The 27,611-nt window shown below is 37.3% G+C and overlaps 2 protein-coding genes across 8 annotated transcripts in view; one reads left to right on the forward strand and one right to left on the reverse strand.

Annotated features, from left to right (window-relative positions):
- Nucleotides 1-13,376, reverse strand: part of EFL1 (elongation factor like GTPase 1) — an 83,852-nt gene extending 70,476 nt beyond the window's left edge. Inside the window, exons 1-11 of one of the 6 annotated variants that reach the window (XM_075159947.1) lie at nt 13,307-13,376; nt 12,459-12,561; nt 11,700-11,767; nt 11,419-11,503; nt 9,865-9,998; nt 9,098-9,235; nt 8,006-8,220; nt 2,923-3,046; nt 1,975-2,051; nt 1,701-1,837; nt 781-903 (exon numbers count right to left, since the gene is read on the reverse strand). In XM_075159947.1, the coding sequence (XP_075016048.1) occupies nt 781-903; nt 1,701-1,837; nt 1,975-2,051; nt 2,923-3,046; nt 8,006-8,220; nt 9,098-9,235; nt 9,865-9,998; nt 11,419-11,503; nt 11,700-11,767; nt 12,459-12,549 (1,192 nt within the window). In that variant the 5' untranslated portion in view covers nt 12,550-12,561; nt 13,307-13,376. Of the gene's footprint in view, nt 1-780; nt 904-1,700; nt 1,838-1,974; nt 2,052-2,922; nt 3,047-8,005; nt 8,221-9,097; nt 9,236-9,864; nt 9,999-11,418; nt 11,504-11,699; nt 11,768-12,458; nt 12,665-12,736; nt 12,759-13,281 lie in introns of those variants that run through there. The other 5 variants (XM_075159948.1, XM_075159950.1, XM_075159952.1 and 2 more) reach the window with 5 other exon arrangements.
- On the forward strand, nt 13,368-26,819 carry SAXO2 (stabilizer of axonemal microtubules 2). Of its 2 annotated transcripts, XM_075159953.1 has the most exons (4): nt 13,368-13,527; nt 20,935-21,114; nt 22,312-22,514; nt 24,150-26,819. In XM_075159953.1, the coding sequence occupies exons 1-4, from the start codon at nt 13,487-13,489 to the stop codon at nt 25,130-25,132; spliced, it is 1,407 nt and encodes a 468-aa protein (XP_075016054.1). In that variant the 5' UTR covers nt 13,368-13,486; the 3' UTR covers nt 25,133-26,819. The 2 variants fall into 2 exon arrangements, 1 of the variants encoding a protein (XP_075016054.1); XR_012675211.1 differs by lacking the exons at nt 20,935-21,114; nt 22,312-22,514; nt 24,150-26,819 and adding an exon at nt 15,372-15,446 and having other exon boundaries at nt 13,438-13,527.
- The last annotated feature ends 792 nt before the right edge of the window (nt 26,820-27,611 follow it).

Raw genomic sequence — 27,611 nt, forward strand, 5'->3', positions numbered from 1 at the left:
TGGACATGAAATCGTGATCTCAATGAAGTTGATGGCAAAACTTAAACTAACTTCAAAACATCAGGATTTCATATCTTCATTTAACACTCCAGGTAACAAAATATATTTGTTGCCCTGGAAGTTTTTTGGCTCTTGTTTTTATTTGCTAATCTTTTATGATTCCAGAATATTATGAAATAACTAAGAAACCAAGTTATACCTTAAGCTATGGACACGTTGAAGAAATTCTTAATGACAATGTTTGTAGTAACAGCTAAGGTACATCTTACTAACTTCTTTTCAGTACACAAACTACTTAGCCATAAATTCAATAAAAAATGTTTTTTATTTTAAATTACCAAAAGCTGGGCCTAGTTAATCAATATACTTCTAAAAACGAAATCCAAATTCAACCCCCTACTGGCTAAAAATTAATGATTTTAATACAGAAGTTGGTAAAATATTCAATTCTCAATTACATGACAACTTCTACTCTTTAGAACTAAAAACAAATATTAACCTCATATTCTTCCAAAATCCCCAGTTTGAGAGTCTTAGACTTTACACCATCTGTAGCTTGAGTGGTCTAAAAACCATGAATATATGGGATTGAAGAAAAATGTATGGCCATAAAAATAGGACATAATACTATGCCATGTCACTGACAAACATCAACAAAGCTACTACAAGTAAAATAATTATAAATCTAAGGAGTGGTTACTACACATCTTATGATCCAAAGACAAACAAAATCACCAAGATACAAACAACCTTCATGGTAATGGGAGAACACCTACTCACCACTTTTCAGTTCCTGAGTTTCTGGTGGCAAAGAATCAAATGTTCTAGCTCCAACACACATCAGCTTTTCCACTCTCTCTGCAGTGATGTCAAGAGGACTGGGAAGTTTATTACACACCATGGCTAAAACACATGGCTAAGGATATATATTTATATATTTATATTTCCTTACTGAATGCAGATAAAACGAAGACAAATGCTTTCGATGTTTGTTTCTTTAAATCAACCTCAGGCACTAACTGCGAGCAACCACAGATAGCTAAAATCCAGCTCTGTCTGTCGCAGCGCATACAGCTCCCTCTCCAGTCAGCAACAACTTCTGGCGTTTATCCAAGGGCAGATGGATAGTTAAGTAGGGGTGGGTCACCCTATGTGCAACTGGGAATCTAAGAACAGCACAACTGGGGCAAGATTTTAGAACTAATTAGTATTTATACATCAATAATTTGTGCATACCTACTATAATATAATGTGTATTATATTGTATTATAAACCATGAGAAGACTGTCTACACAGCAGACAAACAAAAAGGCTGGTCTTGGGTTAAGAATGCATATGCCTAAAACATAACACCAGATACTTAGAGAAGCTCATGGACAGAAGAGCTAAGATACTATTATAAAAAGGAGATTGGCTTATCCTTCAGGAAAAACACTAACATTTCTATATAAAACTACATAATGAAAGTGTATTGTTAAACTACCTCCAGTTTCATAACTTATTTTCCTAAAAAAAGGATGCGTGCAAAAGCACAAAAAGTTACATATGTAACTTAATATTACAAGTGAGAAAATAGGTCCAGCTAGCATAGGCACAGACGTGAAAAAGAAAACAAATCATACCAAATCACACACTGAAACATGTGAGCACTCTTTGAAGTCTGCCAATAGAACAAAAAGTAGTATCTTCCTTAAGGATACAGAGGACTGCATCAGATATTGGTAGCCACTGGCTACAAATGGCATTAAGATGAACTTTAGGGTCTGCATGCCGTGACTCCCGTGCACCAATTTTCAGTCCCAAAGAGGTGACTATCTTTTCAATTTTTTCTTTGTCTCTGTAAGGAAAATAATAAATAGATGAAAAACCACAGTAGCAACACATAACAAGCATCCACAACATTTCTTGTTTGAGTATTTCAAAAATCACCATAGCACATGGAAAGAGATTCCATGAAAACTTTACAGATCTCACCTTTTCATAACAGCTTCATACAGACTCCATATGTTGTCCAGCACCAACTGCACGAACAAAGGTTTCTTTCCTTTTGACTGGTAGAACATAAACAACAGCTAATTACCAGCAATTCCTAACTTTTACAATGGGCTTAAGACTGCACTTTCAACTGACCATTTTCATAAGGAGCATGTAAAACCTTTATTCAAAATCAAGACAGTTACCTGTTTCTACACAAGATCACTACTTCAACAGTCTGTCTTATAAGAAGGCACAAAATAAACATGAAATTTAAAAGTGAAGGACAAGGGTTTAAATTTCAGAAAAAGAGCCTGATAAATACAGAACATGTCTACTGTGAGCCTGGTTATCACCCTTCTTATAACTATTAATCCTCACCTAGGAAAACACAAAAAAATCATCATTAAATGAAAATAAGGAAACTCCCTTCTTCCCGCTTAACTTTTAGTGGTGGAGAAGTGTAGTTTTCAGGCCAGGGTTTCGGCATAGCAATCAATGGGATCTCACTAAGGCAAAAAAGATTTTCTAAACTCCAAATCCTAAGCTAAACGTGAATACCCTAAACCCTTAGCTGGTGAAGGACTCTTCAAATAAGACAGAGACCCACTCGCTACTCTGGTTTCTACATTGTTAGTCTTGCATTCATCTTGTGTGTTTTGCTCTATTCCGAATCCTTGAAGCTGGACTGTCCCTTATATTGTGAACAGAGACATTTAAGGGCAACTGTGAGCACTGTTAGATGAGATTTCCTCCCTGTGGCTTTTGAATGGTCAAGTTTGGAATGTTCTCTTCTCCAAGGGCTGATGCAAGGCTATCCTAGAGACTTTATACTTCCACTGAAGTAAAGGTACTGAAGTCAATTTTCAGAATACACTATGAGCAATAGAATAAAAAACAACCCAAAACAAAATAAAAACCAGGTAATATTTCTGATAACCTCCCTACCTGATCACCTTTCATTATCTTCTTTGCTTTTGTATTTAGATAATAATCTCCCCATAAAGTCTTCAGAAGTACTGCAGGCTTGATTCCAATCTTTTGGCTGTACAGTTTGGCAAAATGCTCAATGCTGAAAGGAAACAAAATGCATCTTGATAAATGTGTAATGCTGTTTACGTGTGCCTATCAGCCTAAGCAATGGACAGCTTACATGAAAATCACACACAAATCTCAAATCCTTGTTTTACTCCCGTTTTTCCAGTTGCCTTCACTTTAGCTCACATTGTTTAACATTTACACCTGCAAAAATATTTAGTCGTAACAGCTCAAAAATGTCAGCAGTATTTGTATGTTTTTGATTTGTTTCAAGTCAGCTTCAAGGCTGAACTTGTTTATTTGAAATAAATATTGCGTACTAGCCCTCCAGTAAAAACTCGAAAGCATAATACAAAAGTTCTAAATATTTATGTGATGACTCTCAAATTTATTCTATGAAAGATGTCCCACAACACATTTAACTATGGTCTGTGACCAGAACTGCACAAGTTAAAAATGAAGTATTCTTTTGAGCCACACTTGAGCCATCAGATGATGGTAATTATTTTTTAAATTAACTACTTAGGGCACTTCTTGTTGTTTGAATCATTGCTTTAATAATGAGTAAAACCTAGAAAATAATATAAAAACTGTAATGCCAAAATTGTGTTATAAAGCCAATTGTGTTGTTCAGTGGTCCCCATGAGTTAATAAAAGCAGGCTGGCTAAAGAGGGTGTCCTGAACATTCTGTTTTCCTTGCTGAAAATGTTCAATGAGCAGTAACAGAAAAAATTCCCATGTTTGCTCCTTGTGCACACAGAAACAAAAATACACATTTACAATCAGAACAATCCTATTTACAGAACAATGATATTTCATAATCTGTTCTTTGAAATCAAGAATTCTCAAATTTCTACACAGCTAAAAAAAGACCTGCCCATGTCAGCAAGACATAAGCTATGAGTTCTGAACTAAGACCAAAAAGAGATTTTTCTTCCCAGAAACTACCCCAAACTCTAAAAAGGGGAAGAATCTTCAGGATTCTTGTGCCAGCAGCTCCTGCATATGTATTTATGGCATTCTTTCAACGCTTGAGGATTATGAGAAAAGCATATGTACTAATTGCACTGGGTGAGGCTGGCACTGCCTAATGGCTTAATTTTTTTCTGCTGTGACAAGTCATGATACCTTTAGGAACAGAACCCACAACCATGTAACAGCAATCAAGGCTTGCCCCGATTAAGAAAATGCTCCACTGACCCGTATTTCACCAAATCGTACTGCTGGCAGTCCAGAATTACCTCTTGAAACTAATTAAGGAAAATGTTCTTTTTTCCCTCCCATTATATGATTTATCAGAACCAGGGCCCGCCAGTTCATCATAAGAAACAAAGTAGTACCAGAAAGCCAACAATCTTCGTTCAGCTTCAACAAATACATTAAAACATTTTCAAGATGCAAGGGAAAAATGGAGAATTAGGACAGGTACAAATAAGAAACCTAGCAGATAGGAGTCCTATTATTTGTCCGAGCTGTACGCACATTTTGTGGGATAGAGAATAGGTTAACACAAATTAGTCTACTGTATAATGTATAAACAGTCTGATCCAGACCCAGCAGCAGAATACTAACACCCCTTGCCTAAGTTAGATGCATAAATGTTTTTGGCTGAGATACAATCTTGTACATGGATAGTTCAATTAATATAATCTTAAAAAAGCTTCAATATATAAAGCAGAAGGGGATTAAAATTTGGGGAATCTCAGCAAACGTGGTTTTTAGTCTCATATTCAATAAAAAGCATTGTAAGTTTTTTAAATTCATCTTGTATCAGTATAGTATCAGCAAAGAATAAACAGAAAGCCTACCAATCCTCTCTAGTATACCAATATACCAATCACAAAAATAAGGACAGGTCGTATGTGGACCATTTCTTCCCCCCATTTGAAGCTAAATTACAACCAATATTTACATTTCAGCCTTGCAGAAACTCTGAAAGTAAGGTTCAGGCCACCTGACAAACATTTCAAGTGGCAAGTACATAGAAAATACAAAGAAACAACCAAAGCCTGACCAGTTATCATTCCACTTCACGTTATCCTAGCATATATCATTAATCATCTATCACACATTCCACTCTGCAGAAGTATCAGTTACTAACATATACCAAGTGCTAAAAGCTTTGGGGAAAAAATAATAAAAAAAAGAAAATTAACACAAGGTATTCTCTCTGCAAACAACAAATTAGAGACTTTCAAGCCCTAAGAACTGTTTTAGAGAAATTTTCCTCTCCACCTCTCTGTATATACACCAATGTTATTACAAAAGAGATACATAACCTGGAAATACATCAGTAAACTCCTGTGTCAAACAGTTCAAACTGAAGTATTTTTTGCTAAAATTCTGCGCTGGAGAAACAAATCAATTTTCTGCCGCATTTGTGTGAAATTTAATTCTATCTGCAGAGAAATTATCAGAGGAAAAGAAATCACGAAAGGAAGACAACTGTCTGAATTCTCACTTTTACAAAAAAAACCATTATATTCACCTACCATTTAAGAATAACATGCTTGCTTTCTCATTTACAAAGATGATCATAGCATGTTTATGACCACAGGCTTATATCAGAATGTAGTTGTGTAACCTATAAAATCTTAATAGTTGATGATTTACTTGCAAATATCAAGTAGCTTGAGATAAAAAATAGCTTCTAAAGTGCTTTTGAGCTCATAATTGTGCTTATTGTAAAAAAGTACTCCACTATATCATTTTCTTTAAGAAACATTTTTCTTAATGTTTAGCATTCCCTGACAGCATAGAATCCACTTAGAATACGAATACTAAAACTAGGCTACGTTTGAACTTCCCAGAACAAAAACTTAGCTTTTTGTTTTCATTTATTCCCTTCCATAGGCTTTGTCAGTATCCAAAACAAAAGTAAGCTGCAAATTGCCCAATCTTTTTCCATACAGGACAAAAATAGCAGATAGCTCTAAATAATTTCAACATCTGCTAAAGAAAATGTTCATATTCTGACTCCAAACTTGAACAAGTTAACAGTTGCATCCCAAATACTGTGTATAACAACAGTTTACTACCATAATTCATTTTTTCCATGGAATTTCAATGAAAAGTTGCAAGTCAGGAAAGCTAAAGCCTACAGAAATCAAAATACTGTTTCCCTGCACACCATAAAACAGAAGAGTGACTGTGGGCACCATATGGGAATGGAGAACTTCAGATAAGATGTGTGTTAATGTGTGGATCACCAAAGATATCAGAAAAACCCCTTCAGAGATGAAAAGGTCTCCCCTCACATCTTCTATGAAAAGATCTCTTTCAGACTAAAGAATATTCCAACATGTCAGAATTTGAAGATTTGTTTTCAATTTCCTTTACACCACTTACACTCTGATTTTTCTTTTTATAAATTAACATTATTCATGGCAGATAATTAAACTAAAATAACCCATTTTATTTTCCCTTTCCTCTGCAGTGATAAGAAATATTTGTGTTAGACTACCAACTATGCCTGGAACCTTATTTAAGAGCTCGTCTTTGACTTAAAAATCCTGGAGCTGAATTTTTTTAGGTTTTGCAATATTAAAGACATCCACTGTATTACTGAGTGTATCTTTTTAATTATATTTTCATGATGAAGACAATGACTCCACCTTGTGGCAAGCAATCAGAACATGTGTAATCTTGTCCTGGTTTTGGCTGGGATAGAGTTAATTTTCTTCCTAGTAGCTGATATAGAGCTGTGTTTTGGATATAGTCTGAGAAAATGTTGATAACACACTGATGTTTTAGTTGTTGCTAAATAGTGCTTACACTAAGTCAAGGACTTTTCAGCTTGTGCCAGGTGCACAAGAAGCTGGGAGGGAGCACAGCCAGGACAGGTAACCCAACTGGCCAAAGGGATATTCCATACCATATGACGTCATGCTCAATATATAAACTGCGGGGAGTTGGCCGGGGGGCAGTGATCACTGCTCAGGGACGGGCTGGGCATTGGTCAGCGAGTGGTGAGCAATTGCATCGTGCATCACTTGTTTTGTATATTCTTTTATTATTATTATTATTATTTTCTCTTCTTTTGCTGTCCTATTAAACTGTCTTTATCTCAACCCATGGGTTTTACTTTTTTTCTTCCCGGATTTTCTCCCCTATACCACGGGGGGCAGGGAGGAGGGTGAGCAAGCAGCTGCGTGGTACTTAGTTGCCGACTGGGGTTAAACCATGACAAATCTTTACATTAGCCTGCTGCCCTTTGAAACAAACTACTAAGAACAGGACTGAAAAACAGAACTGATCACAAACTCAAATATAGTAATCCAGAAAATTTTCTAAAATTGTTCTATCCCCAAATTCTTACGTTTACTTAAATCATCCCTGCAATGCTCTTTAGCAACTGCTGAAACAGAAATATAGAGGTATTAGGTAACAAGAGATAAGAAACGCACCTGCATGAAGACCAGAAAAAAGCTAAATTAAGACTGATGAGCATAAACACTTGAGAACAAATGCATAATTTCAAGGACAAGTCAAAGTCTGGTGCAGAAGAAACAGATCACAGTAATGCTGTGACTCAGAATTGTACTGCACCAAACTGGACAGCTGAAACTATTGCCCTGATGCCAGTTGCCTGCCTTATGCTTGTTATGAATGTCACTGTCCCTGTAGCTGGAAGGTCCAATTTACTTGTGAAACAGCTCCCATACTGCTGCAGTTCTTGGCCTAGTCTATTACAGCCTATCAAATGTCATCAATTAATAAAATACTAAGTTTACCAGGCTAGGCTGGACACTACAGTGGGCTCAGCAGCTGCTGTGTAAGTAAAACAGGGGTCCCTGTCACACAGATGACAAAGCCGGTAGTATTTTCAGCTGTCCAGTGTTAATAATATATTAGAACTGATTATATACGGTTGCATATCACAGAAGAATATAAAAAATATCTTTAGAAATATGAAGCAACTGAAAATACTTTAAGACTAACTGCAGTAATCAATTGAAAAAAAAACAGACAGTAACTAAATCACAGGCTTACCCAAAACCCCAGCCATCAATTGCACTGGCAAACACCACATTTCCATGGTCTGGTGAAAAATAAAGATGTGAATCATCAGTATCTTCCAATCCAGCACTCCAGTCATAAATTTGATCTCCTGGTGCAGCATCTGAAATACTTTCACTTTCTGTTTCTTTCTCAGCTCTTTCTTCTAAGACTTTAGAGGTAAAGAGTGCTCCAGTGACTGCATTGATCTACAGAAGGATATGTAAAAACACCCTAAGATTCGTTCACTCTTTCACAATCCTTGCAATTAAAATGCAATTCCCCACCCTCCAAAATATGAAAAAGAGATTTTTTTTAACAAGATAGCATGCCTCTGATTCATTTTGCAATTTAAAACACAGACCTTGTGTATCTAATCCTGCCCATTTGAAGACAACAGGAGTTTGACGAGACTAACATTTCAACTTAAACATCGTGTACTTTCCAAGTCAAAGTCAGCCACATCAGGATTGAATCAGATATAGAGTATCATGTGTAATACACTTGGTTTCTCAGAACAAGGCATGGTGAAATAGGAACTTGTTACTGTCAACAAACAAACAACAAAGGAGGGCAAAGGGAAACCAGGTAGATAAGTGCTTAAAAAGTAAGCTCTGGGGAAAAAAAAAGTTTGAAGGCAACTTAACTTACAACTTAAAAAAAGAATTAACTTTAGCCCTGCATAAATCCATCAATATCAGGAGTAGCCTCAAGATATTATTTGTCTACCTCCAAAGAAGTTTAAGCAATTTAACAGGAAGAACAAAACATTCAGCATATTATTTCTAAAAATGAAGGCTCTTCCTGATGACCTGTCATTTAAAACACTCTTCTCTATCACAGCCATTCTGAATGAACCTCAAAACCAACCAGAAATAAAATGTATCTCAATGTTAAAAATTAGACTAGATGTTATAGTGCTTGGTCCCGCAAAGTCAGAAAAAACTGGTTCTGCTGCTCTAAATTTATTCCAGCTATAAGGCAGTGAAAGTTACAGTCAATTCTCGGTTCAAGAATGGAGAAAATGGGGAAGAAAAAAACCTCAACAAAATCTGCTGTGTGAACATGAAACTATAGCATGAATACCTGTTCTAAGATATTCTTAAGGTGCAAGTATGCTTCCTGAGGGGTGAGCTTGAGCTCCACAATCAAGCGATCGATTTTATTAATCACCAATACTGGACGTATATTTTCTAGCCATGCTTGCCGTAGAACTGCTTGAGTCTATTAAGAAGGAAACAGTTAAAAAAAAAATCCATTACAGAAAGCTTGATACCACAAAAGAGATGGAATGTTAAAGTAAATGACAACATAATTCTAAAATTTAATTAAACATATAATAACGGACAGGTTGACATTCAAACCAGAAATTTGACTCCCATAGTACATAGTGTTAGTTATTACAGAATTCCACAGAATGGCAGAATTTCATGGCAAGAACACCCACAACAACAAAAAAAAACCCTCTTTATAAAAGTAAGCCATGAAAAAAAGCAATCTCAATGTTATTTTGCATATTTTTTTCTCCTTCAATACCCTAAAAGCACATGTAAAGATATTAAATTTTTTCCCTTAAGACATTTATTTCTTCTCTATAGAAAGAATTGCCTGAAAAATTGCATACTCGCTGTTTCAACCCTACATCATTACACCCACTCACCAGCATTGCTCAGTTTTTCAGCACAACTATGAAACTAACTACCCTCTTTCATACCTCAAGTACATTGTCATTTAACAAAAGTTTTACAAAACTTCTTAAACCAGCTCATCTTTTATTTCTACATAATACACTTAACACTTTGCTTACTCTGTCTTCTCTACCCTCTTTGTCTATTTAATATACTTTATTTCACCTGTGGACAGACTCCTTCAACAGCATCCACCACTATGATGCAACCATCACAGAGTCGGACAGCAGTAGATACTTCTGAAGAAAAATCCACGTGCCCTGGGGAGTCTATTAAATTAATCAGATACTCCTGATCACCTAGGATCAAACAATAAATTAATATTTCAGAACAGTTTTCAAAAATATTTCTTTCAGCCATCCGGTTATACTGCTTAAGCTATTATTAATTTCTAAGGACCAAATCTGCAGTAACCATTACACTTAAAAAAAACTCCAATAGGACAGGAAAACTGTCAGCAGGATAACATCTAGCGGCTTGTGTCTAATTGGTTTTAATTTCACTCGTAATGCCAATCTTCACCTCTCAATGCCCAACTACCTTTGGAAAATTAAAAACAAAAACATACCAGCCAACCAAACAAAAAGAAAAACCGTAACCCTGAACAAGCTTGTCGTAGCATTACAAAGAGATCACTAGCTAAAACACAAATCAACTGCATTACAGTCTGAATTTTAAAGATATGTCCTGACAGACTGTCATAAAAATAAACCCTACATTCTTGATAAAATGCCTCATTTCAACCTTGTGATTTTTTTAAAACACACTTTTGACGCCATATGACTAAAATATCTTCAATATATCAATACAGGAAAAGTTTTCAGTATTTTCTACACTACTTCCCAAAAAAATTCTGCTTAGCAGAGACCTCCCATCAACTTTTGATGAACTCACTGCATTTATCATCAGCCATAACCAAAATAAGACCAAACGACTTTCCTGTTTAAGAAATTGTATTAGAGTCTAAATTTCAATACAACAGAAAAACAACAGACATAAAAGGTTCTAACCATTAACAGTAAGGTCATTTCAGAGTCAACAATAAAACAGCCAGAGTGTCCAATACTTAGCTGGAAGATCATTGATTTCAACTATTTTTTAAAATCAGCTGTAGCTGAAATGGAAAGACTAACAGTGGCTTTTCTGTTCATGCAATTTTTCTGTTAGTTATTCTTTCTTCTGCACAAGTCTGTTAGTAACTTACGTCGTTTTTCATTAACCTAGCTGAGGATAAGACTCGTCAGGAACATGGAGTCATAACAAAGATGAGACTGTAACTACACTATAAAAAAAACCCTGAACAATTTATAGCAGAGTATAACAGGCCTTGACATAGAAGTATAGTAAAGATAAGACTGTACAAAATCATTTAAAAATTTGTTGTTTTTTGAAAGAAGATCTTGCCTTTCAGTGACATTATTTCAAGACAAGATTAAAATATAAAGATTTAGATCTAAAACAAAAAGATAAAGGCAACTATTCTAACTGCCTCCACTCAGTGATACGATTGAAGATGGTTTTGCTAACCCCGAGATGGAACTTGATTATCTTGGTTAATAGTTGAATACATGCATAAGCCTTTGCAGAATCATGGCCTAACACTGAGAAGCACGAAAGCAAAAGTTGCATACAAAAAATCTCAACACCCACAATGAAGAGGCAGAGAAAATTAACAAAAATATATATTAAAGTTTATACTTGCCAGCATCAACAACTTACCTTTCACAAAGTGCAATGAAATTGCGCTAGATTTCATCGTTATTCCTCGGATCTGTTCATCTTCTCTGCTGTCTAGATATCTCAGCTGAGTACAAGAAGAAAAGAAAAGGTGATAAATCTGTAGAATTAACTTCACAAATTACTTATCAACTGTCAAAGAGCATGACTGCGAGAAAATGACAGTTAACAGGACTAGGAATGGAATTTCCTTAGTCATCACTGATTTACAATCCCAGCATGTACACACCAGAATTTTGTTAAAAATGACAGTATAACTCTACCTTTCCTGCCAAGCGGCTAGAGATTATTCCATTGCTAGATATTAGACAATCAGCTAGAGTAGTTTTGCCTGAAAAGAAAAATAAATTACTTAGTTTAAATCAATACAGACAATGGAAAAAGATGCGACAATATTATAAATGTTGACGACATCTAGTCTTCTGAGAGATCAACATTAATAAAGGCTTTAAAATGCCACAAAATGACAAACTAACTTAAAAAAAAAAATCCGTTTATTCAACTTCACCTATTAGGTACACACAAATTTATTTTTGAAGAGTGGATGCAACGTTACCTGTCATGACCAGAAAAGCAGATGAAGTAACAAACAGTACATCAGAACCTCAATATATCATGCAATTAGACAAAAGATTTGTGTTCTAAAATGAGCATTTATTTCCACCTACATAACAACCTTCTTCCATTAAGTAAACATAGAAATACAACAGCCTACCTCACACATGCATATATTTAATTCATGCCAACATTCAGCATCACAAAAGCAGAAAACGTTCAGTTTCAACTATTCCAAATTATTATAGTGTAATACTCTCTTAAGTTCTAAAAGATAAACTGCATCAGGACAACAGAAATGTGCATAAAACAAATTTACTTCTCAGAATCAGGATTAAGACAGTTTAAAGCTAAATCCGTGACCTACTGCTTTAAAACAGTGACCAAAATATCTCACTGTCATTCAAACTAACACACACACAAGTTTTCCTCAGGAGGTTTCTGCCAGTTGCAAGCACGTGTCTTACCATGATCCACATGGGCTAATATACAGATATTCCTGATTCCCGAAGTCTTCTTCTGGAGGCCGACCATCTTTCCCACACTTGTGAGGACCATGGTTAGCTAATTCTGTGAACGGAGGAAAGTATTTTATTTAGGAGGTAACTTAAGAAACAGCTTTTTTTTTTTTTTAATTACTTAAATTGTGATCAGAGCTACTGATGCGGGAAACCTCCTCCGACACGTGGAGCATGTCACGTTCCCCAGACACCATTTGTACCACACTCGGACACCAGAAACTCACAGACCACGGGGCACGTTTCTATGTTTAACAAGAATCAGGGGGGTGGGGGGTTCTGGTCAGTTTTTCGTTACGTCTGAACACCGAGCCGCCTCGGCTCTCCGTACCCGAAAGTGTCCCGCAGAGGCACAACCTCAGGCTTTACACTCAGGTCGCGCAAACGCGGGGGCTGCCCCTACCCCGTCCATCCCCCGCTTCGCCTTCCCCTCCCGCCCCTTCTGAGCGGGCACCGCCGGGAGCCGCAGCCCCCCGCCAGGCTCCCCCCGGGGCTGCTCCCGGCCCTCCAACGGTTCGGCTCCGCAGAGCCGCCCCAGGGACCAGTGCCCCGGGAGGGGGCCGCAGACCTCCCCCAACGTTTCCACGCCGCGAGGGGTGCCCTCAGGGCCGGGGCTGAGGGGATGAGGCGGGGAAGGGGGGGAGGCCGCGCCGCCCAGCCCGCGCGCCCGCTCCGCCTCCCTGTGCGCGCGCGAAGCCGGTCCCGCGCCCCCCTTCTGCCGCGCACGCGGCCCCCTCCCCGCCCCGCCCCGCCCCGCCAAACGGCCCCTCACGGGGAGGGGGAGGGGAACACCCCACCTTCGCTCCCTCCCGGCGCCGCGCGGCCCGCACCCGGAAGCCCGTGCCCGTTCCGCCCCCGGTGCGTGACGCCGGACGGAAGCCGGCGGAGGCCGCTCACCGCGAGGACGCCGCCGTTGCCACGCGACGCAGCGCTTCCTTAGTTACCCCGGCGGAGAAGCGGGGGCGGCCGCAGGGAGCATGAAGCCGCCTCGGTGTCTGTGTGAGATTTGTACCTGCGGGTAAGCAGCCCCGCGGGTCGCCACCGCCTTCGGGGAGTGGGGGAAGGCTTCGGGTCCCCGGGCGGGTGTCCCCCAGGAAGATGGCGGCGGTTCCCCCTCAGCACTCCGGGCCCTCCCAACGGCACCCCCACAAATCTTGTCCCCCTCCTCACCCATCCCGGGTTGCGCGCGGACCCCTATGCCTGGTCGCGGCTAATATTTTTCGCAGGGGGAAGGCAGAAAGTGGGTAACATTCCCATTTAGACAGTTTCTGGCTTCCCTTTTTCCTAAAAGGGATCTTCTCAGTAAACATGAAGTAGTATGTTTATGGTTACATTAGGTAGGGGAAAAAGCAGATCTTAAACGCATTAAAATAGAAAAGAATGGGGACAGTCGTTCAAAGCCACCTAGACTAAACCTCAGGATCAGGCTTCTCCACGAAGCAGAGCCAATGCTACTGCGTGGAGAGAGGGACTGCACCAAAGGAACCCTCGGAAGAGTTCTGGCTAAATCAACCTTGACAGAAACCTGTGCAAGCGCTACAGCCTTTAAAATAGATTTAACAGATCTGCCTTTCTAACATCACCTCGAGTAATATTCTGCATTCTGAAAGGAAGCCCCACTATTTCTTTACATCCAATGATCCCATATGGAGACACACAGTTCGTCATTGTACTATAGCCTCTTTGGCCCGGGGGGGCTGGCGTAAGAGGGTACAGCAGGCGATTTTTTTGTTTAAAATTACTATTACAGATTTATAAGCAATATTATGAATGCCATAGGTAAAAAAATTCACAAGTCATGTTTCCTAAAATCATAAGGGATTTAAACCTTGCAAAATTCAGATATATATTTATAGGTTTGGAGTCAGTACTGTTAATATTTTCAATTTCTTCTCTGTCTACTTAACAAAACCAGAAAAGTAATCCTTCTAGGATTCAAAGATTCAGTCTTTAATATTAAAAAAAACAAAAAAGTCTAACAACTACTACAAGGAGAGTCACCATAAGATCACAACAGTGTGATCTCTATCTATTAGAAATACAGGGCCAACACTGTGGCTGCAAAGCACACCATGAACTACAGGTTTCATTTTGAGGTTTGTATAGCAGACGAAATCCTTATGTGTTTCGGTGTGGGACGTCTGTCTATCTGTTCATCAGCCACTTTTTTTTTGATCTGCAGACAGAGATGAGAGACAGGCAGTGTGTAAAGCTTCTCATGTTCTTTTTAGCCAAGACTGTGGGTGTAGTTTGCCCCATAGATTTGTTTCAGAAGTCCTAGATTAATGAAGAGTTGGAACCCATTGTTTTCATGATGAGATATCAAATCTGGCTCAGGCTCAAGTATAAAGATGGTGAGATAACACAATCTGACAGCAGAAAACGAGGTTCAACTCAACCGAAAATTCTCAATTCAAAAACCCAGTTTAATAATATGAATAATTGAATAAAACATGCACAAAACATGGTTTAAAATAAACATCACTGAAGTTTTTACAGTCAATAAAATCTTAAGCTATTATTGGTTTAGGCAGCACATTGTGTTTGCTTCAGTGTAGCTATAGTGTTTCTGTTTTTAGGGAAAGACTGGTCGCTTGGCAGTGTTACCTGGATATTGCAATGCATACACATCTTATAAGAAATTTCAAAGTGAAGAAAAAGATCTAATATTTTGTAGAAGTTCTCATTTAGCTATTTGCAGGAAATTTTGTGGAGGTGTAATTATTGATTAATTCTAAATAATAAAACAGAAGGAAACAATCTTTCTTAGCTGTTCACAGAATTAAAAACACTCTGAAAAATTTTACAAATACAGGGGAGGAAAGTCAATAAGCAAAATTTTATTCTGCTTTGTCTTTACAGGGAAGTGAGAAGAGCCTCCAAAATTCCAGAATGACCTTTTTTGCATTGTGACATACACAATCCACTCATTAAAGGTTAACATCTGAGAGCTAGTGTTCATACTTGCAGTCTTGGGCTCTTAATCAAATAAGATTACAAGATTTTTAAGAATATTTTGAATAGATCCCTTCTTATTAGACTGAATCACTTTCTGTGCCTACTAGGTGATCTTTTTCAAAATCAACAAATAATTGTAATGCCAAAAACCACTGGAAGTGTACCCAGTGCTGAGCATGCTCAAAGATAAATTTGCAAAATAGGTCCAATGCTGAGGACTTCACCATTTTTAATAACTGACATAATTTCTAGCCTTTTGAGCTTAAGACTTTAAGACTTTTGCAGTAGCATAACATGCTACCAAGGCGGTATGATGATCATTTTCAAGCTGCTGTCGTAGAGATGTAAGATTGGTTGGAGGTTTTTTTTTTTAATAAACCACAAAAATCTTCTCAAAGCTGCGTTGTGCAGAGTAATGGCTGGATTCTGTATTGTTTCCTAAGATATTCCAGATCTTTAGAAGTGGTATATTTTTAATGTAGAGAACCTATGAGCTAGTCTTGCTTGGGATTGATCCATAAAGAGAAGGAAATATTTTTATTTTCTTATTTCCCATAGGTTCCAAGTGTGTTAACCTAATACAAGAGAAAATTACCCCCTGCTAGCAAGTTGTCGCGAATGAGTGGTTTGGAGGCCGCTCAAAGAATCACTGTCGAAGGTGTTAGCAGAAAGTAATTTTAATAGAAATTTACGAAAGTGCGACTATAGAGTTCGATGGCAAGGTTCACTCTATCACTTACTACGCGGATGAAGCATACAAAGGAAAAGAGCATGGGAAGCTGAAAAGTCCTTGACTAGTGTAAACACTACTTAGCAACAACTAAAACATCAGTATGTTGTCAACCTTATTCTCATACTAAATCCAAAACACAGCACTATACCAGCTACTAGCAAGAAAATTAACTTTATCCCACCCAAAACCAGGGTATCGTGTTAGAATTGAGTTGGAATGATTTATACAGAGGCCGAGGACGAAAAGGTTAAGGGAGACCCTCATGTTGAGTCACGAGGTTCAGAGAAGTCCCAGCTGGATCCAATCTTAGTCGCAGACTTGGGCAACGGTTTTTATCAATACCAAAAGGGTAAGGAGACCCTCCCGTTGAGTCACGGAGTTCAGAGTAGACCCGTCTGGATCTATGCCTAGTTCCAGACTTGGTCAATGGTATATGTCTAAGGGATTGTATGCGTTTAGCAGTAGTCTAAGGTTCATTCCCGATTTTAAGATATTGCTAGCGAGTATTTCCATCAATTCACACACACATGGACACAGATACAAAGATAGATAAATATACAAAGATATACCTGTTAAAAATCCCCCTTGAGTTCAGTTAAATACTCACATAAAATGTCTTGGCATTTCTCAACGGGTGAGCCTCGAGGAGTGCTGCAGCCCAGGTCCCGTGCCAATCAGCGACGGTCCTCCGAATATCGCAAACTCGAGAGTTCGCAAACTCTGAGGAGTGTTCCATTCAGAGAGAGATTCTGGGTCAGCTGCGGTCCACGAGGGCTCAGAGGGCCTCACTTGGGACTGCTGTTTATAGGGACGCAAGATGATTGACTTTAGTCATCCGTCAAAACTCTCAAGGTTTCAGTAACAATAGTATCATTCCACTTGAGCTACGACTCAGATAAGTGTATTAGGGGATTGCAATTATCCCCACTCTCGTCCTCCACTTGGGCCAGGCAGCAGAAGTTTCTGGTACGATTGGTACATTCCCCAACCTCAGCTACACAAGAGTTCCCGATACGGTAAAGGGACGCTTCACCGCCTGACTCATTACACCAAGGCCGAGGTTTAACAGGAGTTTCTGAGATCATGGAGTGGCGCAGGAGGGGGGTGGAATGCACCACCACACAAGTACAGTCAGGCTTCAGATCACTGTCTCAATAGAAATGTCTAACAGCAAATACAGGATGTTAAGTCTGGCATCCAAAGGAAGAATAAAGCCTCTGAGGTAGATGAACTCTCTGCACGCAAGAATAGTATTTGTGTACCATAAAAGATAATCACAGCATAGAAAAGCATAGACGTTTAGTTTTGAGATATAAAAATAAACTGCTGCTTTATCTTCTTCTCAATCTGTCAGCCTTTCCCCATTTATTGCACTTTTGTTATCATTATCATAAAAATCTATATTCTTGAATAAATGTAAGTTAAGAGGAAAGAGGAAGATTTCTCTAAAATATGGGATATTTAAGCCTTCATACTGACCACATGTAAATACACGCAAACCCAATAAAAACTACTAGGTCTCCTGTCAACACCAGGCAAGCAGTTGACTCTCAAAAATACAGTGTCCATACATAATTTCTGTCTTTCAGACCATAGCGTGTGCACTGGCAGTTAAAAAAAAAAACAACAACTTTAAGGGGGTTTTTTTGCTTTTAAAATAAGTTCTTCATGATGATAAACATTAAACCTCTCTCATTATTAGTTTAGTTCTCTGAGAGGAAAATACTTTGTAGGAAAATTTCAAGGGTCTTGCTAGCACTGTATAAAAAACAACTGTATGTATGCCAGATCCTAAATAAGTGAAATTCGGCATCATTCTGTTAAAATAATCAGAGCAACAGCATTTGGCAGTAGAGAGCCCGTCTACTGTCAATTTTATTTAGCTGAGATTCTGTTCAGACCTTATGCAAGCCACAAGATAGTTAGTCTCCCTTAAAGAAGGGAAAGAATAATAATCCATCAAAGCAGGCATCAGTCAGTCATGAGGGAAGGCATATTCTCACCAAATTCATTTGAATTATCAATAACTCTGGGGTTGAAGTTAAGATAACTACAAGTAACAAGTTTAAAATAATCAGTGACACCAGTTCTGGCCAAATTGTAAAAAACATATCTCATTTATCAGGGCTGTAATCTGTCTTCTCTCATTGATGATTCTTAGCATCGTCTCTCTAAAGAGCTGTGATGGCCTATGTAATCAGTTTTATAAAGTTATTATCTAAATGAAAACTTTTGGTTTAGCAGTTGGACAACATCCAAAAGTAGATTTATCAGTTAACCAAAAAACCCCTAATCTCTTCTCCAAGTCAAATTCACATTTATATTAAAGTAATTCTATGTTGCCTTTTAGGCCCACTAAAAGTTCTTTCACAGCAGAGTAGAATGTAGGATCTTCATGAACAGTCTCGTCTGAATCCAAGTAATTTTGTGCATAGTTAGAGGCCTTTTAGAATTATTTCATATGCTAGAAATGACTGGGATCAAGAACATTTTTGATTCAGCAATGAATTCTAATGCAATTACAAAAGCTTCTTTCCTTGGAGAGATACATTAGATTACTTTCACCTCTGTGTTGAATCTACCAAGAACTACAGGCTCACGCTGAAAGTAATTATTTTTCTAGTATCTATTTCAGTTTGTAGCATGACCATTCAGCAATATGGGTGATATACGGACAATATTGCTTAGAAAGTAGTGAGAGTTAAGTCTTTAAAGACTGGTGATACCAGAACAGAGAAGGTGTTCTGTTTGGTGATTGGTCTTCTGGACCAGCTTATGGCAAACTGAAGATTGTCAAAATGAAGTTTTTGTAGATGAATATTGTTTGTTTCAAACTTATTTGAATTGTATGCCTAAAATGTGTGAAGAACGTTATAATATGATACCCTATATTTCAACTAGGTTTCAAAACACGCATTGAATGGTTTTAGTTTCTGCTTAGCTATTACTTTTATATGCTGCATGACACAGCATATGCTGTTTATACTTACTGAAAAAAATATTACTAAGGTGGTAACTGAATTTCATGAAAAATGTAGTGGCAGAAAAGCACCATGCTGAGAAATAGCGCACACTCACTTCCTTGTTTTCCTGCCTTTCCTGTTCTTTCCCTCTTCTTCCTTTTTCCTTTCCCTGCTATGTTCTGAATAGGTCTCTCAATTGTTATTTGACTATCCGTTGACTTGATTGAAAAGGAGTAAGCACCTGAGGCTGTGAAAGGATCTGGCTTCTTAAACAGAGCAACTTCATTTCTCATTTATTGAACTACTGAGCTGGCAAAGTCAGGCAGCCCAAACTAATACCAGCTTTAGGGATCTCCAGTTCCAGATAACTTCTTTTAGTGGTTTTTTCATTTTCCTGTTCCCAGCAGGAGTCCTTCATGCCTGTTTCTGTATTCTATTTTACCTTGCTTTATTTTTTTCCTTCTTGGTATTCAGTGCTAGCTAAATTTCTCTGCAGACCTTTGAACTATTCCTTGGGTGTCTAGCTTCCTGAAACTTGATTTGTACCCAGTAAGGGCTGTACACTTTTACCCTTCTTGTTCTTTAGTTATTTTTGGTTTTCATGTACAGAATTTTACAAGACTCCTTTATTTTTAAAATTATGCTTTATTTCTTGTTATTTCCGTTTGCTTATATCTGAACCACTATTGCGAGTTGTCAGCCACAAGTAGGAGGAACATCTTTCATTATACATCTCCTTAAAGGAGAGATTAAATAATAATCACATCAGACAAAATAAAATTTTAAAACTATGCTTGAAACAAACTACCAGAGAGATGTGTGTTATGCAAATAAGAATGAATATGACAAGATTTTCAAAGCAATATAGAAAATAACGTGTAAATTTTAATTTCATGCATAATTTACACAAACCAACAAGGTATAAGTAATAAATTAAGTCATTATATACCTCTTACACCTTTTAACACAATGGTGTCATTAAAATAGGCATCAATGACAAGCAGGTGTAACTGAAATAAAACCTACTAAGAAAAAGGGATGTCATTACTTCCAAACAAACATAGTTTTTGGATAGAGGATTTAGTCAGTCCTTGAAAAAAAAAAAGGTTGAAAAGTCAGAAATGGCCTGCAGAGCATTAGAAGTGCAGATGAGATTTCAGACCACTAAAATTTTAATCAAAAAGGGTTAATCAAGAGTTGTGGTGAAAATAGATGAACAGATGCACAGAAATAAAAAGACAAGTGTCGTGGTTTAACCCCAGCCGGCACTGAGCACCACGCAGCCGTCTTTATCTCAACCCACGAGTTTTCTCACTTTTACCCTTCTGATTCTCTCCCCCATCCCACCCGGCGGGGGGGTGAGTGAGCGGCTGCGTGGTGCTCAGTGGCTGGCTGGGGTTAAACCACGACAACAAGCTATGGGGGAGAACAGTAAAAAAGAGACAATATGAGAGGAGAAATGAAGCATATCTAGTTATTTTTACAAATAAGACTAGTAATATCATTAAAGATTAAAAAAAGAGGAAAGTGCATCTTGGTGGTAGCATCGTTTAGAGGACTGAAATCAACTCTATCCATCCTTTGTATTCTGTACTAAGGACTAACAAGCATACTGATACTTGTGTTTTTGTCACCCAGAAAAGATTTTAAACACAAACTACTGACATTGTTCAATCTTTCCCATTTGTTATTCACTCCCAGTAGATAGGGCATGGGTTTTCCCCTTAAGTGAAACTATTCAAAATGATCTCATCTGATGTGTTTTACCCAGGCGCCATCGCTGCCCTCGTAAACCCACAAGGATTTATGATAATGGACAACAGCCGTGCCTCACAACAGAGTATGTGGAAAAATATCCCAAGTATAGCAACAGCTCTCCTCCCCGGAGCCTTAAGCCGAAACAAGAGTACCAAGTGCATCGTGGGAAAATGGAAGGAATTACAACATTTAAGTAAACATTTTGAAGCACTGTGTTTTACAACTACTCTATAAAGTTTCTTATACTTTCTCATTTAAGGGGGGACTGAACATTGTATTGCAATCATTTTCAAAACGCAATCATTGCATCCTTTACACTTTTAGTATATTTAAAAGTATAAATTTGGAGTGCAGAAATACAGTTATCACAAAAAGGTCATAAAAAATAGTGAAGCATGCATACAGAAAGATTTGCGTTCTTTAGAGCATTCTTTAACCTGTAAAGATAATCAAAAATTTTTGTCCTTGTTTTCAGCCTGTTTTGGAAATCTAGGTCTCATTGAGCCTGAAAAAACTGGCAAGCTGGGGAATTCTGTAGTATATGTGTGGAATCTGAGATACTGGGAAAATGAAACCTTAAGAAAAAGGAACAGGGATTTTTTTTATTCAGACAGTTCTAAATTATTAGGAGTTTGAAGAAAGCCAACTGTAAGGGGAGTTCAGTAGGTCTGTCCTGTCAGTGCACAGACTCTGATGTTAAGCTTACAAAATTAAAGAGCATCTTTCAAAGAGTTAGAAAAAGACATCACTTATTCATTATTAATAATGTGACAGGAGCGTAAACCTTTACTTTTTCCATTATTGTTTTTCTTTTAAGCTATAAGGGCAACAGGTGAAACTTCATTTGTTTATAAAAAACAAAAGAGACATACATGGAAAGGCCAAATGCCCTTCTGCAAGATTGATTGTGTACTGCATATACTGTTTAAACACCTACATATGGAATATACACCCTTTTAATGTAATGTGCCCATATAAAAACAGTGAAATGCTGTTTCTGAGTATATTCCATTCTCCTCGTGCAATTAGTAAATGCTGCCACTTATAGTAGTTTGATCTGGATCATTTCTTTGTAAAATTACAGCAACTTTTTGTAGTCTCCTTTCAAATATCTTAAAGAATATTTTTAAACTAGGATGAGACTCAGAGCGTTGAAAAAGTTGCTTTGCCATCTCCCTTTGAATAAAGGCGATATCATGCATCAGAGACCCTAGATTTATGTACTATGGTTTTCTTTCCTCCTTGCTATCCATCTAACATACAGTATCAATTCATTTTTCAGAGTGAACATTATAAGTCATCATTTTTAAACATAATGAAAAAATGACAAAAGTGGCTCCATCAGAAGAAAGAAGTTTTTTAACCAGTGTTTCCTTTTTCCCCAATTCAGATCTGATTACTTACCATATGATATTGTGAAGCGACCTTCTCGGGTACAAGAAGAACATAAACCAAAGATGGGAAAGATAGAACTGGGAACCACATACCAGAAAGATTATAATGCTCATAAAATACAACCAGTGACATTAGTAAGACCTCTAGAGAGAAAACACGCTACAGGAGGAAAATTGGATACCATACCAACCTATCAAGGTAATAATATATGCTGCCTTTAGAAAGAGAAATAACTGAGATGAAGGTAGTATTTTGAATTATCTATATTAGAAACTGGATTTCTTAGTTTGGGCCAGAGAGTAAGACATAAGAGAAAGCAGGTGATAATGCCTTAAGCTGTTCAGCACTCCAGTTGTTTAGAGATGACATTTATTGGTTCTAAACGAAAAGACTTCTCTAAGGTTTTCTTGGCTAGAAGGAGAGAAATGCTAACATACACTTGGTTAGGCTATCTCAGGCAAAAGTTGGTTGCAATTAAAGTGCCAATATATCTTTCAGATAGTTTTAGCTTATTAACACGTTTATCCACAGAGTAGGTCAAAAGTTGATTTTAGATTTCTTTCTTGTGTACTGTATAGCTTGCATATCATCCTAAAGCACAAAAGCACTAAATCTTTTAAGTCATTCTGGCAAGTGACCTTGATATACTTTAAACAAGTTGAAAATTCTATACATAAAATGTGTTACTGAATTTGTTACATGTACTGCATTGCAGCCCCAGTTAAAAGTAAGTAAAAATAAATGATGAGGTATGATCATCATCATTTAGATGCTAGAGTGCCAGGATTAAAATCAAGATGTTCCCGATTATGAGGGCCGTGGTATCAAAAAGATACTTGAGAAAATGAGAATCAGATTTGGCTATTAAAACAGGAAGTTAGAATGCTTGGTGCAAAATGAGCAGATGAGAGAGTGCAGGGAAAGAAAGAGTTGGAAGGATAACATTTGGGAAAAAAGGCTCTTAAAAAAACCCCAGTTATATTTCACTAGCTTCTTTAAGCTTAGGCCTATGCTAGATAGAAATGCATTTATATAAATACATTCTATTCATACTTATTAATTCTAAATAATTTATAAGAAATTTACATATTTCTATTTAGCCTATGTGTAAGTAGTAAGCTAGCAAATAATGAATAATTTATCCTAGTTTCAGCATACAACTAAGACAGCATGCAACTGCTTCATTTAAAATGTATGTTAGCAGTTCAACAGGGAGTAAGGATCAAGGAGTGAAAAAACACTGAAGCTGAAGTAAGTACAGTGATTGCAAGGCAACAAATTTATTTCAACTGCCCATGAAGAAGTTTAGACTGGACAGTAAGTTTCGTAACTATAGCAGAACAGTCTGTTAGTAAAAAAAACCCAGAAACGAAGAAAAAAAAAATCCCAACAAGCTTTAAGATGATGTAATGTTGATATAGAAATTATGAGAGAGAATTCTCCCAATCAGTAGTGAACGTGACTTGTTGACCTATGAGGTTCTTTTCAGTCTTGTACATTTGCATAAACTTCTAAGTACAATGTAAGATATTGTATATAAAACCTGGCTATTTTCTGTATAGAACACACACTAAATATGTACATGCAACATTTTGTTTTTCCTTGAGGAAATATTCAAAATAGGGCATCATGTACAATTTTTTTGTCTGTTTTATCACACCAATAATAGAAGAAGTTTTGTCATATCACAAGCACGCAGATAACTTTATCATTCCCACTTACATCCATTTTCTTTTTTTGCAAGATTTAATATCTGAAGAATTTGGCTTAATTTTAAAGGAATGGTCTTAAGTAATAACACTTGTATGGTGAAGTTTTGTTTTTGCCTTAAAGATGACTTCAGGTCATGGGAAGTTCAAAGAAGAGAACCTAGTAAGGTGGAGCATATATACCACCCACCTACAGAGAAGTTTGGAAATTCTACTACATTTCAAGATGACTTTGTTCCTAGGGAACTGAATCCCAGACAAAGTTTTAAACCTCCTTGTGTAGCCAAGCTTTCAGATGTGCCTTTCGATAGTACTACTAGCCATCGCACTTCTTATATTGCTCATCAACTGGAACCAAAATTCATAAGATCAAAAGAAGAGTACAAGCCAAGCAACCAACCCTTTGAAGATCTCACAACCCACCGGAATGATTTTAAAGGGATACCTGGGCAACTTGCAAAAAGCTGCAAGCCTGAAAATGCAAAAGTGCAATCCAATGCTCATTTTAATGGAGTCACCGAATTCCAGGATCGTTTTCAGCCATGGTTGGTCTCCTTGCCTGAGGTCCGCAAAACAAAGGAGTACATTCCACCCCCAGGCAACATGGATTTTAACTCCATGAGCCGTCTTGATTATATTAAGCATGAGATTTCTCCTGCTGTCCCCATAAGACCAATTTCTAATGGAAGAAGAACCAATGCCCCTTTTCAAGGGAATACTACTACGAAGGAAGACTTTAAAGCTTGGGGCAGCTGTCGGCAAGAGATTACTAAGAAGCAACAGGAAATTCCAAAACCCATGGGAAAATTTCATGATTTAACTACATTCAAATCTCATTACGTACCACATCAGATCATTCCAGCTCAAAGTTTCAAACCCGTACATGCTATAGTTCCTAATTCAGCCCCTTTTCAAGATGAAACTATGTATCGCACAGAATATACTCCAAAGAAACAAGAGACCTGCCCAGCAAATTATCCATCTCCTCAAGGTTATGTCTATGTAAACACAGATTCTCATGGTCACAAATTCTTCCGCCAGCTTACTCCTGAATTTTCTGAGTCAAATAGTAATCTTATTCCAAAGCAAGTAGCTGTTCTGTCATAATACTTAAAAGCAATATTTCAAGCACCCTGGTGAAATAATTGGAATCCTACTTATTTTTTCTTTAAATAACACTGAAAGCAAATTAAATAATGCAAATTCTGATTTTAAAAGCATTTAAACTAATAGCTTGAAGAAAATCAAAGAAAACCAGAAGTTTGTTACGAGACTAAAAGATTTGTCAATTTTTGTAGGAATAATGCATCTTACATGGCTTCTGTTCTTTTTTTTGATCGAGCATTCTAGTTTCCTTGACTTCCCAAATTTTATTATACTCCATCTCAAGCATATGTATTGTACGTTTAATTCTTTCAGATTTTCTGCAAATCAAATAATTGTATTTGTGAGATAGTAAGTATCTTTTGATCATAACTTCTTTTTCATAGTAAGCAAATAATGCTATAATAATCTAAATAAGTAGCTCATCAGTCCAGTTTTTCATCTCATCAATACTTGGAGTAATCTGATAAGAAGATTTCTTTCTTTACATTTTGCTGCCCAAATCATAAGATAGCATCCCATGACACCTAAGCATTTCTAAAAACCTGGTTTTAGCTTTAGTCATCATTACTTTTCCTTCATTCGGTTCTGAGGAGAGTATAAAGGTCACACTGTAATTTCTGATAGCAATTAACAAGAAGTAACCTTGCTCTTTTTCTGGGCACATACTTGAAATCACTTAATTATAAAAAGCAGGTCATTAGACTGTTTCCTAATTTCTCTGATAGTGCTTTTTCAGCCTTACTTCCAAAGGAAACAAAGCGGATGCGAAGTTTTAAACACACTAAGTGTGTGTCCTCCCCACCCGAGTAGTTTTTAAACCCAATGTGCAAGTTCAATCAAATTTCACAAAAAGATTACACAGATGATTATTTTTGAGTTTCTACAGTAGATAGTGAGGAAGCAGAGAGAATCAGGTTCAAAAAGTTAACATCCATCCACCACAGTTTTTGATCCTGCTATCTGATTTTTAAAGCCAAACAGCCTGTTATCACTGCCAAAGTTCACTGCAGAGGCAGTCTGAAGGGGAAAATGGCAGAAAACTATAAAGGTGTACGTAGAGATAACAGAAAATAGTGTAAACTCAGTTAAAAAAAGAAGTATCAACCAAGATGCAGAAATCTGTAGACAGCCTGGCTTCAGTCTGTCTGCTCTTCAAAGAATTACTTGTTACAAATACACAGAAAACAAAATTTTTATAGAAATTGTACCTGCAATGATTATTCTTCTGTATGAGATATTTAGTATTTTATCTATGTATCTTTACCTGATTTGGGGAAATCTAGATGAACTGATTTCAGTCCTATTATTTAAGCAAATTCCAATAAATAGTTTCATGATTAACAGTATTATGTTTTATCACACTACTGCAGTATGATTTTTTCACTATTGCATATCTTGTACATATTGGTATAAGGCAGTCATTTGGGTTCTGAAGAATTACATGCTCATACTTCGTAAACCAAATCACCAATAAAAGGACTAAGATCAATGATGGAAACATGTTGAAAGCAGGAACTGGATCATATGCAAGGAACAAAGCTGAACTGAGTATATTAGCTGTGCATAAAAGCATTGCATGAGAGAGCTCCAGACATCATTACAGCATCAGTTAATTTTATGTAATTTTGTCTTTGTACCGTGTTTTTTGTAATATGACTTACTCTATTAATGAAACACCAATTCAATTAAACTTTACTCTCTGAAGATTATTCACGTCCCTAGCTAGTAAAGACATGTTTTGGATTGGGCATGAGCAAGGGCAATGTAAAGCTGTGATATCCTAAAAGCAGGACAGGGAAAAGTCTAATTCATTGTCATCCTTCTGTACTACAGAAGAAAACAAAACTACAAATACCCCTTTCATTATGAAACTTGAGTCACTCTCTGGCCACAACTGAGGAAACAAAGTCAAAACTTCGCACAGTTACACCTAGCCAAGTCCATATCCTATACACAATCTTGGTACCTCATGAGAAGTTTACAGAAGCTCCTAATATCCTCCAGCTCTCTTTTCTAGGGAGGAAGAAAACTCATTGACAAATGCAATCTGAATCCATGAAGTTATGTGCGCCTGCCTATTCTGCTGAAAATGGCTCCTCCTCTGGGTCTGTGAGTGAGCCCAGATGCTTTTTGTAATTTTCACAGCTGTTTTTTTAGTCCCTAAGTCACTTTTTTCCCCCTGTTAAGTTATGGAAAAACATTTGCTGCCACCTACCAGCACAGTACAAAAATTTTTGAGAGGAAGTGCAGGACATATTCAGATACATTTAACAGTTCCTCTGCAGATGTGTTTGAAGACTTTTTTAGGGTGGAGGGGGCATATTCCCTTTCATTTTGCCCTTAATGTTTTCCCCTAAGTTTAATAGTGAAAGAGAAGCCTTTATTACATTACAGTTGAAAGAGGCACACCCTACTGATTGTGCTTCCAGGAAAAGCATCAAATGATATCATAAACCTTCAGACAGTATTCAATACTTGA

The sequence above is a fragment of the Calonectris borealis genome, chromosome 11 (assembly GCF_964195595.1).
Source record: "Calonectris borealis chromosome 11, bCalBor7.hap1.2, whole genome shotgun sequence".
Taxonomy (NCBI): Eukaryota; Metazoa; Chordata; class Aves; order Procellariiformes; family Procellariidae; genus Calonectris; species Calonectris borealis.